The sequence below is a fragment of the Marmota flaviventris genome, chromosome 3 (assembly GCF_047511675.1).
Source record: "Marmota flaviventris isolate mMarFla1 chromosome 3, mMarFla1.hap1, whole genome shotgun sequence".
In the NCBI taxonomy this organism is placed as follows: Eukaryota; Metazoa; Chordata; class Mammalia; order Rodentia; family Sciuridae; genus Marmota; species Marmota flaviventris.
In genome coordinates, this window is record NC_092500.1 from 5,221,930 (window position 1) to 5,239,508 (window position 17,579).

The 17,579-nt window shown below is 64.7% G+C and overlaps 1 protein-coding gene across 5 annotated transcripts in view; it reads right to left on the reverse strand.

Annotated features, from left to right (window-relative positions):
- Parvb (parvin beta) overlaps positions 1-17,579 on the reverse strand; it is a 78,895-nt gene that overhangs the window by 12,626 nt on the left and 48,690 nt on the right. For 3 of the 5 annotated variants that reach the window (XM_071609402.1, XM_071609404.1, XM_071609403.1), the window contains exons 5-9: positions 11,972-12,112; positions 10,563-10,678; positions 7,982-8,040; positions 4,860-4,879; positions 271-332 (exon numbers count right to left, since the gene is read on the reverse strand). In XM_071609402.1, coding sequence (XP_071465503.1) covers positions 271-332; positions 4,860-4,879; positions 7,982-8,040; positions 10,563-10,678; positions 11,972-12,112 — 398 coding nt within the window. The remainder of the gene's footprint in view (positions 1-270; positions 333-4,859; positions 4,880-7,981; positions 8,041-10,562; positions 10,679-11,971; positions 12,113-17,579) is intronic. The other 2 variants (XM_071609405.1, XM_071609406.1) reach the window with 1 other exon arrangement.

The following is a 17,579-nucleotide window of genomic DNA, read 5'->3' on the forward strand; positions in this document are numbered from 1 at the left end:
GTAAGGAGGCCAGTGACACTGCCATGACTGCTTGACAGCATTCCACACTGAGAAAAGCCCTGGGGGGAAGTCTCCAGGAACTGCCCGCAGGCTGGCGGGAGGGTGGGAGCTGCCCCCGCAGGGAGCGGACCTCGGAGTTGAGGGTGCTGGCTTTGCGCACTGTGGCCAGTTTTGACTGATTCTGCTCCAGTCCCGCGGCCAGGTTTCAAACGCACGCTCTGCCCAGCAGGCGTCGAGACAGAGGCCGGGGAGGCGGGGGGACCGGCTCACCTTCTTCACCAAGTTGAGCTTGTCCGGCGCGTGATCGAAGAGCGTGTCGAAGGCGTCTCGCTCTGCAAGACAGGCCAGGAGGGGACGGGAGAGGGGCTGATGGAGGCACTCGTGCCCTGGTGGCCTGTCCCCCCCCCGGGAAGCTCTGCCTGACGCTCCCGCCCGCCCGGAGTCTAATTCCTGCCAGAACTGAAGGGGGCGCCCTCGAGGAGGCTGGGCGAACCCGGAGCCCCGACACCAGGCGCGCGCACAGGACGCCTCCAAGGTGCCCTTCAACAGGGCGGGAAGCTCTCCACGGGCCACAGGACGGCACTGGGACAGCTGCCCGGCCACTCCTGTCACTCAGGCCATCCCCAACTCTCCCTCTCCACGTCCTTTGTCTACCTGTGAACGGCATCTGCAGATCCAGTCACCTCTGCCTCCCCAAAGCAGCTGCGCCCACACACAGGTGCCCCCACCCTGGGGGCCTGCAGCCTCCTGCTCAGTGGGCCTCCTGCTCAGCGGGCCTCTGGCTTTTCCCCATCCTCCCCTTTAAAGCGCTCCTGAATCCTTCCTTATCCTCCCGCCCAAACCACCGAGCCCAGCTCCTCTCCATGCTTAGAGTAGAGGCCCTTCTCCCTCCAGTAGGCCAAGGGGTGGATCAGGCACCCTCCACACTCAGGCCCTGACTTCATTCCACCCACTGGCCTCTGACTGCTCCTGCAACGAGCTACAGGCACAGCCTGCCCCGGGGCCTTTGCACCTGCCCTATGGCTGCCTCACTGCCTTGCGCCCCTAGGCACCTCTGAGGGGCTCCCAGCCTCCACCAGCTGTCCTTTCACTGAGGCACTTTTCTGCTCGACCATCCACTCCCCGCACCTGGGACCACGGATGCCTGTCTCCTGCACTGTCTGGCTCCTGCTCGGGGAAGGGTGGGCCCCAGCGTGCAGAGAGCAAAGGAACTGAGACACTGCGGCTCCCGACAGCATCCCTGGGGAGTCTGCGTCCGCAGGGTCAACTTCAGGGACGGGGACGGGTGGCTCACGCCCCTGCAGTGCCCATCCACCCTCCTCCTCCCGGGAGGGCCCCTCGCTGCTCCGACCTCCACCTGGGTGGCCCCCGACGGCTGAGGACGTGGGAGGGCACGGGGCTGACTGGGCGGCCCCTGAGGGGGGCACGTGGACAGGAGCACAGAGCTGCGGGGACGGCCGCTGGCAGAAGGGCAGGCAGACAGCGCATGGAAGGGACCTGGGGCCTCCGGCTTCTGCCCTCGGGATCCCTGGGGCAGGTGGTGCTCAGGACGAGGACAGCAGAGACACCTCTGTCTCCAGCCAGGGCTTGGGCCTGAACCCTGCATGGAGGCCTCCCCTGCCCTCCCCGGGGGTGGCCAGGCCAGCATCTGTGTCACCCCCAACCTGTCACAGGACAGTGAAGGAGGGAGGAGCCGCCAGGCCCTAAGGGAAGGAGCTGGACACCCAAGGGCCAGGGACAGGAGGTGGTGGACACTGCAGCTGGCCCGCCCAGCCCAGAGCTCCTGGGGCCCAGGAGCCTGCACATGCGCCTGGGCGGGGGCAGAAGCCTCCTCCGCCCAGAGCCTGGACGGCCCTCCCGCCGGCCTCCCAGCCTCAGCCTCCACCGCAGCAGATGTGAACGACTCTACCGTCATCAAAGTCAGGTTGTCCCCCATGAGACAATCTGTTAAGGGCACAAAAAGGGCTCAACTTCACCAGGCAAGACCCAGCCTTAGACGCTGCTTACGGAGGCCCCGGGAGCAGAGCACTTGACGTCAGCGGGTATATTTAGCCAGGCCACTGCTGGGCTGGCGGAGTCAGGCCACACGGGAGGCCGCCGGGCAGGAGGGGACGCCCACGCTGGCTGCCGCTCACCTGCACCAGGGGCTGCAGGGCTCTGAAGGGGGACAGTGGGGACTAGGCACAGGACCCAGCACACATCTGTGTGCCCGGTGGGGATAAAGGTGGGTCCAGGCTGGGATCCCAGAGGCATGGCTTCAAGGTGCACAGGCTTCGAGGTGAACGGCCTCCTCCTCCCCAAGCCCACTTCCTGCTCTGAAAGCCGTGGGCACAGTCCCTGCCCACTGCCGTCCAGGAAGAGGAGGCGGGAGTGCAGGAAAGCCCAGTCCAGGAGGTCAGGGCTGGCCTCTGTCCCTTGGTGCTCCCTGAGGACGAAGGAGTCCTGCAGTTTGAGGGGGGTCTCTGGACAAGAGGAGGAGGGAGGACGGCGCTCTGGGTGGAGGGGACAGCACGTGGAACAGAGGGCGAGGAAGCCCAGAGTCAGGCCAAGAGTGGGGGGGCGTGAGCAAGCTGGCGGGGGCAGCGGGCGCCGTGGGGCAGCCGGGCGCCGTGGGGGCAGCGGGCGCTGGGCAGTGCCGTAGCGTCAGGCTGCAGTTTCGAACCAGCTCTGCTGGCAGAAACGGGGAGGCCAGGAGGGGCGAGGTCAGGCTGTAAGGAGGAGAGGTGGGGGAGCACACGGCGTCCCTGTCCTCTCGCAGCCTGGGAAGGGCCCAGTGCTGGGGCGGGGGCGGCTGCCAGCGAGAAGAGGCACAGCCAGCCGTCGCCATGGAGACCAGACTACAACCTCGGCTCCCTGGAGAGTGCTTCCACCCAGAGAAAAGCCTGCTCCCCACCTCTGCAGGACCCTGGGGACAGAGAGGCAGGAGCGGCTCCTGGCAAAGCCCAGCAGCAGCGTCACCAGGGGCCACCTGGTGCCCTGGGAGCTCCCAGAGTGTCTAGGAGCTGCTGCGGGCCCACGGGCACTAGGTGGGGGCTGGGGTGCTGCCCTGGTGCCGTCCGGCCGCAGGACGCTTGCAGTTCAGGGAGCCCTGAGCAGGGAGGAGGGGCAGGAGCCCACAGGTCCACCCTGTCTGCCAGGCACGCGGAGGCCTGCGGGTGTAGACATTGACATGGGCAAGAGCCACACACTCCCTGGGCACAGAGCACTCGGCCAATAGGTGAGGTGGGTGGGAGCACCTGCGGTCACTGGGGTAAGTGACATCAGAGCCAGGAGCTGACGGGACGAGCATGGAGCAATCCTGAGGGGGCAGGAGGCCTGGGCAGGAGGCCTGGGGCCGCGGGTGGAGTCTCCCCACGGGAGCAGGGCCTGGAGGCCAGAGGGGAGGTGTGCAAAGGGTGCTCAGAGAGACCCTCGGGCAGGCAGGGACGTATTAGGGAGACTGAGGACCCCCCAAAAATGGTTGGCGCAAAGAACCCGGCAGCTGCAAGGGGCAAGCAGGGAGGCCACGGCGCCGGAGGCCGCGGTGTGTGTGGTCAGACCCGGGCAGCGGGCTGAAGGGGGCTGCGGGAGGTGCGCCACGGCCACCCCTGCTCCCCGGCCCGCCCCCCTGAGGCCCGGCGGGGGACCAGGAGCTTGCCGTCTGCGTCAGCAGGAGCCCAGGCCGGGGGCGGGACGAGTTGCCTGTCACCCACTAATAGCCCCGTGTGGCGCTCAGAGCTGAGCGAGCACAGCCCTCGGCCTCTGGTGGCCCCGGCCTCCCCTCAGAGGCCAGGCCGCGCACCTGCCCCGTGCCCGCCCACTCCCGGGCCCCCACCAAGCTGATGCTCCGTGACCTCCCACAGCCGAGTCTACGGGCCGCAGAGGACGCGAGGGCCTGGGCCCCTCTGCCGGTGTCACCCCAGGGTTAGCTGCTCTGAGCAGGAAGGGGCAGGGTGCCCGGCGGGCACTCTGGGGCGCCCCACGCCGGCCCTGGGCTGCCCTCCTGCAGCCTCTCCCTCGGTGACCGTGACCAGCCTTCCCCCTCCTCCTTTATTTGTTTCTTAATAAGAACGACACTAAAAAGGGTGGAATACAATCCCGTGTGGCAGTGAGTCCCGGCACAGCCTGAGGTCTCCGGAGGAAGCCCAGGGGACAGTATGCTGCCTTCTCTGGAACCCCAGGCCTTGGGGAAGTCATAGGGCGTGGCGCTGGCTGGTCCCCAGAACAGCCTCAAGGCTGGGCTTCAGGGGCATGCCTACCCGAGGACCCCAGTGACCGCACCTGTGCCAGCCGGGGCCGGCCCCTCCCCACCCGCTGGAGAACAGGCCCTGGGGGGCCAGTGCTCCTGGTTTGAAACGTCCCCCACAGGAGGCTCTGTCCAGGAGGCCAGCTGGGCTGCCCACCTCCGGGGTTCAAACACCGACACACGTGGCTGGTCCCTGTGCTGCCACCCCTCGTTGGTGATGGGGTCCCAGGCTTGAGTGGGGGGTGGGCCAGTGGTCAGGACCCTCTTTGGGACACCCCTGAAAACTTGCAGGAAAAACCAGCTGCAGGGGAGCAGGGCCCTCACTCATGTCACTCGGTCCTCTGTCCCTTACTCCCCCATTGCTGGTGAGGGACAGAGATGAAGGGGCAGCGAAAGGTCACCCGCTGGAACCAGAGCCTCGGTGGCCTGACCCCAGGGAGGGCTGTTAAACCAGAGACTGTGAGAAGCCCACCCCACAAAGGGCCCCTCCCTCCCTCCCAGAGCCACCCAGTCACCCGCGGTCACACAGGCAGTCCCCTCCCTCCCTCCACCCTGCCCCTCCTGCCCTGGTGCCCCATGGCCCTGGCTCCACTCCCCGGAGGACCCATGAGCCCCAGGGCGCCCCAGTACTCACCAAACCGGCCCATCATCTGCCTGCAACAAGAAGAGGGAGAGAGGGGGACAGGGAGGGAGGGGGACAGGGGGACAGGGAGAGAGGGGGACAGGGAGGGAGGGGGACAGGGAGGGACAGGGAGAGAGGGGGACAGGGAGGGACAGGGAGAGAGGGGGACAGGGAGGGAGGGGGACAGGGAGGGACAGGGAGAGAGGGGGACAGGGAGGGAGGGGGACAGGGAGGGAGGGGGACAGGGAGGGACAGGGAGAGAGGGGGACAGGGAGGGAGGGGGACAGGGAGGGACAGGGAGAGAGGGGGACAGGGAGGGAGGGGGACAGGGAGAGAGGGGGACAGGGAGGGACAGGGAGAGAGGGGCACAGGGAGAGAGGGGGACAGGGAGAGAGGGGGACAGGGAGGGAGGGGGACAGGGAGAGAGGGGGACAGGGAGGGAGGGGACAGGGAGAGAGGGGACAGGGAGGGAGGGGGACAGGGAGAGAGGGGGACAGGGAGGGAGGGGGACAGAGAGAGAGAGAGAGAGGGACAGAGAGAGATACAGAGAGAGAGAGAGAGAGAGGGACACAGAGAGAGACAGAGAGAGAGAGAGAGAGGGACAGAGAGACAGAGAGAGGGAGAGAGAGGGAGAGGGGCGGGGGGGGGAGAGCTGTCAGACGGTCATCAGCGGTTCGGTAGGCAACATGACAGGGCAGGGCTGACCAGTTCAAGTGTCCCTGATGGGACCCGAATCCCACCTGGCTCCCTTCTGTCCCACTCTGTGGACACACGCAGGGGGCTGGTGCAGGGGCTGACACTGCACAAGACGGGCAGCAGGTCACCCCCTCGGTGGGCACGCCAGCCACCTGAGTCGCCCTCTGTAGGGGCTGCGTACAAGTCACAGGAGGGACCCAGTTCCTGCAGGTCTCCCAGCAGCCTTGGCCACAGACCTCAGGGTCCAGGGCTGCAATGGCCCCAAGCCCTATGTCATTGAGGACATGCTGTGAGGAGGCCAGCCCGTGAAGGACCAGGACGACTAGTTTGGAAAGCGCCGGTGCCCGGGGCACAGCCCTGCCCCACGCGACCGTCCCGAGGGGCTGCGGTGGAGCTGTTTCTTCCCCAGATCCCTGTAGCACCGGTGCTCGGGTTCCGTCTTGTTTAACAGACGCTGATGTAAGCACCTACTATGCGCAGGCAGGGAGACACAGAACTAAACACCGCAGGGACAACACCGAGGGCCCGGCCCGGGACTCCAAAGGTGAGACAGACACCTGAGCCTCCCAGGGGAGCTTTCTGGAGAGGGTGACCTCAGGGCTGCCGCTAAGAGAGACCAGAAGGGACAGAGACGGGATGCGGTGGCCATGATGCCTTCAGCAACCTAAACGTGGGTCTCTGTTGTCGCAGGAGGACGGAGGAGAGAGGTACCAGAGGACAGGCAGCCACAGCAGGACGATCCCCAGATCCTCGGTGGCCATGGGAGAGGAGGGGCGGAGGGAGCAACCCGGAGTGGGCAGGTGAGGAGAAGGTTGGTGGGACGGGGCCGGCGTGGCCTGGGAAGGGACCACAACCTCTCCACTTCCTGCACTGCCCTCCCGGAAGAGCCCAAGACCCGGGAAAGCCCGGCTGGCTCCCTGGCTCTCAGCCGGCCTGTAGGCAAATCCCCCTAAAGACTCCCTCAGGGACGCGCTCCTCCACCTGCCCCCTCCACCTGCCTGCCACCTGCCCCCTCCACCTGCCCCCTCCACCTGCCCGCCACCTGCCCCGGGCAGGATCCTGCGTTCTGCTGACATGCCCTCTGCCTGCACCCTGGTCCACAGCTCTCAGGAGAGGAGCCAAGTCCAACAGCCTCTCTGTGCCCAGCTGGGGCTGGTGGGCATCAGGCCCCCATGTGCTGATCATGGCTGGTGGATGTCGAGGCCACCTTCCCACCCTACTCCCCTCTGGGCTTCACCCAGGCTGGCTGCAGGGCTCACGACCCCCCTCTCTGGTCCTTTTATCCTCGGGGGTAGGGGGCGGGGAAAGGTGGCCATGGCGTGGTCCAGGGCTGCACGTCTGCCTGCAGCAATGGGCTGGGCCCCTCCTGATCCGAGGGTGGGGTCTGTCTCCACCCCTGGCCCAGGGAGACCTGTCACTTGCTCTGAGTGCTGAGGGGACCTGGGGAATACTCTACTGGACTCACTTAGGCCTGCCCAGCCCCATGGTGGCCCTCGGATGTCCACAGTCACACAGCAACCCTGGCAAGACTGGCCAGAGAACCGCCCAGCTGAGCCCAGCCCAAGCCGCTGACCACGGACTGCCAGCAAATGAACAGGCTCCAAGGTGGGTCTAGGTGACAGTCGGTGGCCGGACGCCACCCCAATCCCAGTTCCTCCCAAGCAGCTTCTACTGCTGGACACCCGGCTGCGCAGGGACCTCGGTGCCGGGCACAGCACGTCTCCCTCCCCCAGCTCTCCTCGTTCCCTCTCGAGGGCTTGGAGCACCCGGGGGCCGCGTGGCAGGCCACACCCACGCAGCCACCTCGACAGCTTCCCCGACAGCTCACGGGCTGCGAGCGAGGGACTGGTTTCCCCTCGGCCCAGCTTTGAAAGGCTGTCCGTGAACCCACAGCCCCGGTCCCTCCCTGTGCACGGAGCTGGTGGGTCTGCCGACGACGGATCCTTTGAACCTCCTGCCTCACCTGCAGCAGGTCAGTGCGGAGGCAGAGAACTCTGAGGTCCTCGGCGGGCGTCCTGACGGCCACCCAGAACCGACTATTGGACCTGCTACTTCCGAGGGGTTTGAAGCCTTTCGGACAGTTGAGAAGTTGCCCTCTGGACTTCCCAGAGAGCCTCGCTCGTCCAAGACAAGCGGGGCCTTGGACCCGTGGCGTCCCTCTGAGGGAGCTGCAGATGGGTCCCCGGGGGGGCCGGTCTCCAGGGCCTTCCTGCACCTTCAGCCCCACCCAACATCCCTAAAGCCCTCTACAGGAAGGAACACGGACTCCGAGGGCGAAGCTGGAGTGTGTGTGGCAGGGGAGGCCAGGATGGCCTGCAGGTAAAGGCTCCCGGAGGGCAAGGGACACAGGGACAGCCCTCAGGCACGGGTGTCCCTGGCTGAGCTGCAGCCTGGGCTCGCTCGGGCGCAGGGCCTGGAGGGCCGGACGGTCCACTTACTCTGTGGTCGAGGTCAGCTCCTCCGACACGTGGCTGGAGTGTAGCAGGCCTTCCCACTTCTGCTCGTCCCCGGGAAGCCAAGCAGAGAGAGGAGGTGAGAGGACTCGCCCACGCACAGGGTCCCCGGGCAGGAGCTCCCTCCCCACGGCTCAGGGGCTCTTCAGGTGGCCGCCGGGGAGAACCTACGGCAACCGTCCCCCGTGTGGCCTGACGGCGGGCCTCAGAGGGGGTCTTGGAGGAAGCGCCCCGGCTCAGAGTCCCCAGAGGGACTCAGTGTGCCACCAGGAGGGCGGAGGGTGTCTGAAGGATGGGGAGTGACAGCCGGAAACACCCAGTGAAATAGCTCCCAGGCTGAACAGGTCCCCCAAGTACGTCCACCCAGAGCCTCCAATGTGACTTTCCTTGAAAACCATCCTTGTGGACGCGAGTTCAGACCAGGTCACGCTGGACTGCAGTGAGCCTGAGTCCTGCCCGGCTGGGGTCCTCGTAAGGACAGAGGAGGCAGAGCGGGGGAGGCCACGCGTCCACCAAAGCAGAGAGAGTGAGACGGAAGCCTGGGGACAGCACCCGCCCCCCAGAGGCTGGAGGGCCAGGGTCCTCCCTGAGCCCTCTGAGGTCCGGTGGCCCTGCTGACCCCTGACCTCAGACTTCTGGCTCTCCGATCCACCTGCCCCTCCTCGCCTCTTACAGCTGCTCTGACCCAGCAGCCGGGGGGCTACCCAAGGGCACCGGCCGCTCCTCGGGGCTGGGCGGGTACACAGGCCATGGAGGGGGGCTGTGGGTGACAGCTGCAGGCGCTCTGGGGGAACCCGGGTGACCACTCAATGCCACCACCACCACAGGCCCCTGCCCGGACCCCTCGCGGGATGGGGGATCGCTTCCTGAGGCGGCGGCCCCCATGGGCCCACCCGAGATCTGAGCCTCCCTCCTTCCCGAGCGCGGCCTCCAGAGCCTCTGGGGCTGGTCCCTGTTAATGAGGAACGGCTGCCCCTGGCCAGCAGCCTGCTCGGGGCCTCAGGCTGATTGAGTCTCAGAAGAGTTTTCCCGGCGAGGCCAGAGACATCCTGTTCACTTGTTCACACACCAAACTCGCACTAGGTGCCTACCGGGTGCTGGGCCCAGGCAAAGGTATTGGAGACTTAAAGCCAAATAGTGTAAAGGTAGTGGACTCTGGTGGGGAAGTCACTGCAGGTCAGTGACCCTGTGGCACAACCCAGGCCCTGTGGTAGGAGGTGGACGTGGCCCTGGCCTCTGTTTCTTCCATCCTTGAAATCCCACGGGCCTTGCATGGCCCCTCCTGGGACTAGCGAACTAGACGCCTGAGCAAGTCCAGACGTGCGGGGACAGGCCAGGGGATGGCAGGGCAGGCAGGGCGGCTCGAACGAGGCCGGGAGGCCAGCCTCTGAGCAACGGTGCGGCCAGCTCGGAGCCCCCCGCCCTTTCCTCCATGCTGGGTGTGGCCCTGCGAACCCCGGTCAGTGCGGAAGGCACCACGAATACTTGCTTGGGTCAAACATTCCGCAAACCCAAGATTGCCTTGGACCCAGCACAAGCCTGAAAGGGGACACCCGGGACGCTGAGCCTGCGCCAGCCCGGCCGACTCTGACGTAGGTGGGCTCGGAAACCAGGCTCGGTGTCCTCGGGAAGCCTTTCCCGGCAGGCTGCCTGCGACCAGGCATCCAAGATAGGGACCGCAGGATGGCCTCCTGGGGCCCACGTCACCGTGCTGGCCACAGACATCCTCCTTAGGCAGGAAGCGGGCAGAGCAGGCAGGTGACCTTTGCTTAATGCCAGAGAGGGGCCTTCCAGCCAGGCCAAGCCAGCACCCGGGGTGACGGGGCGGTCAGACGGCTTCAGAAAACAGCGTCTCAGCCAGGTTCTCGCGGACCGCAGACGCCACAGGACTGGTGAGTCCAAAAATCAGAACGCGTGGCCGGACGTCTCCAGGGACATAGAGCCCCGAGACCCCCAGGTTCCCAGGAGCAGAGGCAGCTGCTCCTTCAGGCCCCAGTGGGGTCTCCTCATCTCGAGTCCCCAGCAGCCCAGCGAGCGCCTGGTGCCTGCGAGGTGCTCAGTACATTCACCAACAAAACTGTGCCTGCACCCCCCGGGGCCCCGCACCCAGAACAGGGGGAAGCAGCGAGGGCGGGGCAGGCCCGGGGGTCCCAGTCCTTCTCCGAGTGAATCAAGAGAAATGAATCCCAAAAAAGAGATAATGGGGATGTGGGACGTGCTCCACGGCAAATGTGCGGAGCCTTTAATTTGGGGATCTATTTCCTCCCGCCGGCCCAGCCTCCTCCAGTAATAAGCACATTCAAGGGATTGAATTCCGACGAGTTGGCTTTGGAGAGAAATGAATGTTCTTTTCAAAAATCTGGAAAATTAAACCTCAACACCCTGCAGCCTCTGCCTCTGCTCCAATCAGCGCCATTGTCCGCCCCGCCCCACCCCCGCCGTCCACCTCGGAGCCAGGGCCAGACACAGAGGTAGGTGCTTGAGAGGGAAAATATGCAGATGGAAGGCTGCGGGAGGGGACGTCACGTTGCCTTCCCCGCGCAGGACGCACCCGCTGGCTACTCACCCGGACGACCACCACCTGCACGGACACGTGCTCGGGGAGGCGGATGGGGGCCCGGAAGTGGGTGGCCAGGGCGATGAGGAGGTGCAGGATGGCCACCAGGTTCTTCCCGTGGATCGCTGTGGCAGGGAGGAAAGCGAGGCTCAGGGAACCCGGCCATCCACAGGGCGGCGTCCCCACGGACCTCAGAGGCAAGGACAGGACAGCCGTGGACAGCAGAGCGCCGGGCCTCCAGCGTGAGCTCCTCTCTCCTTTCTAGTTCTTTCCTTCCTCTGCCCTGGGTGACCTGTACAACCACTTTCTAAAGCAGCCTGGCTTTTAAAGCAGTGAACCGGGAGGAGGACGGGTCACGGCCACGGGCCACCACAGTAATGACGCCATCATCTTTGGCTCCCAGTGACTTCTCCCTCGAGGGCAGACCATCTCTGGGATGCTGGATGCGGACTCCCGCCTGGCCCAGGCCAGTCTCTGTGGCCGCCCACTCTCCCCAGCCCCCCGAGTGCAGGCCGAGGCCGGGCAGCTGCCACCTCTGCCCATTCCCACCCACGGCCCCTGCGCCCATGAGGCTGGGTCTCTCCAAGTTCTCAGACCAAGAGGCCAGGCCAGGGCAGGTGCCCTTTCCGCAGCCTGGGCCCAGCTCCCCAGGCCCCAGGGCCAGGGGCCAGCAGGGAGAGCTCTGCACCCCGACTGCCCTGCAGGGGGTGGGGCAATGGGCCAGAATGGTCCAGCTTCTGTTGGTCAGCTCTCCCCTCTCGCTGAGTGCCTGGGCTGGGGACACTGTGACGTCACACCCTCCTACAACCAGCTCACCCTGTGGCACTTTCCTGAGGCTGGCCCAAGCTCCTGGGGACTTGCTTTGGGGGCCTTCAGTAAAACAGCTCTCTTATATGAAGGTCCCGGGGCTTTGGAGTCGAGTCCCCACAAGAGCCCCTGGGGACGGCTCTGCCCCTGAAGTCTCCCTGACCTGCCCAGCTGGGGCCACTCCTCTGCTCTGCGCTGGGCAGACAGAGGCTCTCAGGGTGTGCCCAGTGGCCCCGATTTGTGGCCCCCGGCCCCTCCCCTCTGCACTGCCCTCCCGTGTGGCAGGAGGGCGAGCAGGTCTGTGACCTCTAGGGCCAGGTGCCTTGGTGGGGGGCAATGGGCAGAGGCAAAGGGTCCGTCCAAACACGCCCTCCCTGCCAGGTGTGGTGGCACACGCCTGTGATCCCAGCAGCCCAGGAGGCTGAGAGAGGAGGATGGTGAGTTCAAGGCCAGCCTCGGCAACAGGGAGGCACTAAGCAACTCAGTGAGGCCCTGTCTCTAAATACAACACAAAATAGGGCTGGGATGTGGCTCAGCGGTCGAGTGCCCCTGGGTTCAATCTCTGGTATCCCCCAAATCCCCAAAAGACACGCCCTCCCTGCGCCACTCACAGTCCACACTCCACCGCAGCGCCCAGCCGTGCGGCCGCAGCAGGTCCAACACGGCGTCCAGAACTGTCTGCAGCTTCTGCTTCTGCCCGATCTCAGACTGGGTCACCTCAGCCACGTTCAGCTTGCGGTCCGCCAGCTTCTCTGCAAGAGAAGGACGAGACTGGAGGCTGCGCGTCAGAGGAGGCAGGAGGGGCCAGGGTGGCCCGGCCACCTGCCGACTGAGGCCCCCGAGGTGGAGCAGGTGACCGCAAGACACGGGGAGTTTTGAGATGCCGAAGTAAGAACCCCAAGTCCAAGGTCGTTCCGCACCAGAAGGAAGAGCAGGACGGGGCAGGGGTGAAACGTGGAGCCCCCCCCCCCCCCCCCCCGATCATTCTACGAACACAAAATGGAAGAGTCACCGAAGACCCCGCTGAGGGCGAGGGGCACCTGGAGGAGCGGGCAGCTCGGTGAGGAGCCCGTCCTGGGGACATGAGCTTAGCGGGGCCAGGAAGGCCCTGGGGCCACCTCCCTCCTGCGTGCCCCTCCCACTCGCCCTGATGTTCTGACACACAGAGAAGTTTGCTAGAGCTTCACGGGGCTGGCGCCATGTTGTCCCCTAGAGGGAGCAGCAACCGGGAGGGGCCTGGCGAGCACAGGGACTGTCACCTCCGCTCAAGATTCAATCACTGAGCCAGAGACCCGGCCGCGGCCTGCGTTCCTTCAGTTTCCCTGAGGAGCGAGCACAGCGGCAGGTGAGGGCAGGGGACAGCAGACGCGGGCACCGGCGATCCAGCCGCCCTGGTGAGGGCAGCGTGGCGGGGGACCCGGTTCCCTCCCACTCGTAGATTCCAGGCTCAGGTGTCGGGGCTAGACCTCCACCAAATGGCCAAAGTGTCACGGGATGATCCAGGAGAGCGTTTAAGACCCCACTCGCTAGGTGACAGGCTCAGTCCTGGAGCTCAGCAGGCAGGGACAAGGGGTCCCTCCCGAGTGCAGAGACAGGCTGGGTGGGAGGTGACCGAGGGGGTCCTGGACACACCGACTGCGCACCATCCAGCTGGCCGAGGGCAAGAAGGAAGGGAAACAAGAGCCCGCCACGCCGGCCGGGGACAGTGACGCCTGGCACACGGGTCTCTCCACCTGATCCAATCAGCCGAAGACTCCAGTGTCCCAGAAACACCCTGGAAACCCAGCAAGCCGGGTGCACGGGCTTCCCAGGACCTAGCACAGGGCAGAGCCGGGGTCCAGGAGCCCGGCCCAGTAGGACAGACAGGGACCCGGTACACCCCTCCTGTCCCCTGTCAGCCACGTCACCTATGTGGAAGAGGAGGTGGAGAGACAGAGAAGGAAACTGCACCCATCAGCCCGGGCAGCGTGACAAAGCACCAGAGGAGGGGGACAGCCAAGAGTGGTCCTCGTGTCCAGGGCTACCCGTCCACCTTCTCCCTGCCCTCACATGGCCCCGCTGTGTGTCTGGGTCCCAATCTCTTCTCCTTATAAGAACACCAGTCACAGTGGCCCAGCCCCCACCACGAGGCCTCAATCGACTTCTCCAAACAGTCTCACCCTGTGGGGTGGACGGGCTTTAGCGTGTGAGTTTTTGGGGGACACACCCAGCCGTAACGGAGACCAGGGAAGCTGGCGGTGCCTGGGGTGGCCTGGGCTGGGTCCTGGGTGGCACTCCATGTGGCGGAGAACAAGGGACGTGGCTGCTGGGCCACCAGACATCACCCTGCCCACTGCTGAGACGGGGAGCAGCCCAGGCTTTGCAGGGGCCTGGACTCTCTTCCCAGCTCAGAAAGAGACAGAGAAAAGCCACTGGACCTCAGGGAGTCAGGAGGCCATGGTGACGGCAACGGGGGCTGCAAACTCAGAGGCAGTGGGGGGGTGGGCTAGCAGAGGCAGTAGCCGGCCCGGGAGCCCCCACGGCCGTCGGCACAGCACCCTCTGCCCATAAAGAGCCAACGCAGCAGAGATGTGCCCCAGAAACCCGCCTGCCACGGAGACTGGCAGCTCCTCTGGGACCGCCCACCGGGTCCTCACCCGCGGCAATCTCCACATGGCCAAGCCCAGAGGCCCTCTCTGTCCTCGACTCCTCTCCCCGCCTCCTGGACGCACCCTCGGTCCCTCCCGGTACAACACTCCTGGTGGCCGATCCTGCCCAGCTGCTTTGCTGGCTCCTCCTCTTCCTGACCACTCGTGCTGACCACCACAGCCCACTCCTCAGACGCACAGGCGGCAACTCTGGCCTTGGTACTCGGCCAAAATCCCTTATTTGGTTTTAGATTTTGCCTTTTGTAGCCAAGGAGTGAAATGCCTGCAGCAAGATCTCTCCTGGAATCCTGGGCCTCGCTCAAGAGTCACGTGGGCTACCAACACGTCTCGTCAGGGTCACAACAGGTCCCACACCTGGCACGACGTTGGGGTGTTCTGTCGACAGCTGACTATCCCTGAACGTTGTCCTTGTCTTCAACGTGGGACACTGACCCACTGACAAACAAGAGACTTTAAAGTGGCCTTTCGAGTACTTTTTGGGGACCCTCAAACAAGGAGGACCAGCAGCCTGGCCACCGTGACCAGGCTGCGGAGCCAAGGGAGCCTCCGCCACGCTGGGCACAAGACAAAGGCACGCAGCAAGACTCGCGGCCACCGCAGCTCGAGGAAGTGCTGCATTCGCGGGGCCAACTGAAGAGGGAACCAAAAGGACGTGAAGTGCAGCCAGAGGACAAGGACGCCTGCTCCAAAGGATGGCCCTGACGCGGGTGGGGGACGGCATTGTTCATACCCCACCGCGGCCGATGTGACACAAATTCAAGCCTGTCCTGTGATCCTGAGATCCGGTCACTGAGCCTCACAGCCACTCTGCAAGGCCTGGGGACATTTTTTTTCTTTCTTGAGATGAGATAGGTGGGGCCACATGTGCATGCAGAAGAATTAAAAGCAAAAACAAAGAAGTAAATCAACATCTAAAAAGACAAAAAAAAATTTCAGAAGAGCACTCAAGTTTGCTCATGAAGACACTAGGAAGTGTCTGTTCCAGGTAGTGAGAAAAGACCAACTTGAGCATCTGCTTCAATCAAACATCCCCCCAGCAGCCAGATCCCCGAGGCCCGGAGTTGACGAGGAGCTGAGTCTTCACGGCCACCAGTCCTTCTGAGGGAAGCTGAGAGCCCAGGCTGCTTCACCACCCGTTGTACCTTGAGGACAGTGACAGATAAGGTCAGTGTGCTGCTCTGGACTCCTCAGTTGACAGTCTCCACCAGCTCACATGTCCAGTGTGAAAAGAGTGACCAGCACCCGGCTGCTGGGAATGACTGTGCACCAGCACCTGGCTGCTGGGAATGACTGTGCACCAGCACCCGAGGAAGTCAGCTCCACTGGACAGCGGGACGTTGGCACCCACCCACTAACCCTTCACCACAAAGTCACGATAACTATGAAACGGTCTGAGGGACATTTCAGATTCATCCTGGAACCCCAGAATCAACCTAAGACGGGATCCTGCCCCAGCCAAACTGATGTCCCTTCTTGGCCACCTGAAGTTCAGTCAAATAAGGAATTTGGAGCCCCCTCTTCCAGGTGACGCCGTCCAATCCAGGACACTGAGCGCACACGGACGCTGCGGCTGGACTCCAGACTCCTGCCCAGCAGTGGACTTCAGGATGCAGAGCTCCTCCCCGGGCAGCTGTCACCTCCAGAACACTGTCCCTGTCACACTCCTGCCCTGGTCAGAGCTGCAAGACAACCTGGTCAACGTCCCAGTGCCAACTCCTGACCCTCCTTCCCATCTACTCTGCACCCAGAAGCCCACGTGGCCTTTTAAATCTCCACTGAGACCATGTCAGGACCCTGCTCAGGGCCTCTGGTGGCCTCCTGTCATGTGGGAGAGAAGCGCTGCTTCCCAGGCTGGACGCCATCTGTCCTCCCAGCCTCGTCTCACGACTGCGTCTGCACGGCTGCCCCCCCACCCTGTCCGTCTACACAACAGGCTCCTCCTTGCATCAGAGCCTTGGCCTGGATGTCCTTCCCTGTCCTGTGCGCAGGACGGCTCCTGGGCAGGGCCCCTGGCTGTCCAGCACCACAACTGCCCCCGCACTCACAGGCTGCTCTCCCCCGGGCTCCCTGCCCCTCACAGCGACTCCTTATGCTTCAGGTTGAACCGTCCACAGGCACCTCGTCCTCTGTCCACCCTCGGCTGGAACACACACCTGGTGGCCCTCGTGCTCACCCCGTGTCTCCGGAGCCTAGGCCGCCTAGACCCGCCCTGGCACTGCCAGCCCCTGATCAAAGGAGCGGGTGACCTCACCGTGACAACAGCTTCCCTCCAAGAGCAGTCTGGAGGACAGGGGACCCCTCCTGTCACGTTCCTCACGACTACAACACCAGGGTCACCCCAGGGACTGGGCTGCACGAAACAACCCACAGAGACAGAGGCGCCTTCTTCTTTGGGTCCCGTGACGGCTGCTCTGACCGTGGGGGTCAGTGAAAAGAGCGAGCACTGCTGACCCCTTTTACGGGGGAGAAGCCATTCAAATGAGGCCAGGGGTCAGGTTTGGGGGGCTGAGTCTAGCTTAGTGATGTCCACTGTCAGCAGGTTGAGTGACATCTAGGAAGCCACAGCCAAAGGCAGAGCAGAGAAGGGGACACACCAGGGCACTTCCATGGAACATTCTATCCCAAACAGGGCAAGGGGTGGGATTGCAGCAGAACAGGTGACGTGGCTCAGCCCAGGGTGACACGCCTCCTCAGAAGACTGGCCTTGAGACCGGAGTGGGGGGGGACAAGACCAAGTTCCGAGTCACGGCACCACCGCGCCAGACTCAGCCATCTCTCAGATCCCCGTGGGCAGCAGGACTGGAGGGCGTGGTCACTCAGTGTGGCTCTGCACACTCCCCGGCCGTCCAGGAGGTGATGTGACCCAGCGCCTTCCCTCAGCAGGTGAGACGGTGGCAGGGCCATTTATATCGCGTGTGCAGACCCCGCCCAGAGTGAAGGACTCGGCCTCCCCACACCCTCATGCTGCAGAGGCCGCCCTGGGTGTCCGGCCTCCCTCCCTGGGCAGAGGCCCCCCTCCTCCTCCAGCCCCAGGGCACCTCCTCCAGGAAGCCCATCTCGTCTGCGCCCCCAGCCGCTCTCTCTCCACTCGGTGGTCCCCGCCGCCCCCCAGGGTCCTGCAGCCCCCGTCCCCAGGGAGTGGCCTCTGCAGGAACGGCAGGAGGACGAGGCTTGCCCTGGGGTCCAGCACAGGGGGGTGCTGGGAGGAAGGAGGCCCTGATGCCGGTCTGCCGACCCCACCCGACGCGGGGGCCTGGGGTCTCGGGGTGACACCGAAGAGGCACATTAACAGGTTCTCCCAGGTGTTGGCCCTGAAGACACCCCAGAGCGTCCTGAGGACGGGAAGCCATGCCGCAGTCAGCGGGCCGGGGTCCAGGGCACCGAGGCCAGCAGGCCCCACGCACGTCACCCTCCCCCCCTCTTTCCCACTGAAGTGGCCCCGTCCACGTGGTCACCAATCTGCAGGACCCTTCCCCGCCCCACCCACAAATGTGCCAGGCTCCAGTCACCCGGGGACCCCAGGGAGCCAGACGGCAGCCACCCTGGCCAGCCGCTCCGTGGTCTTTCTCAT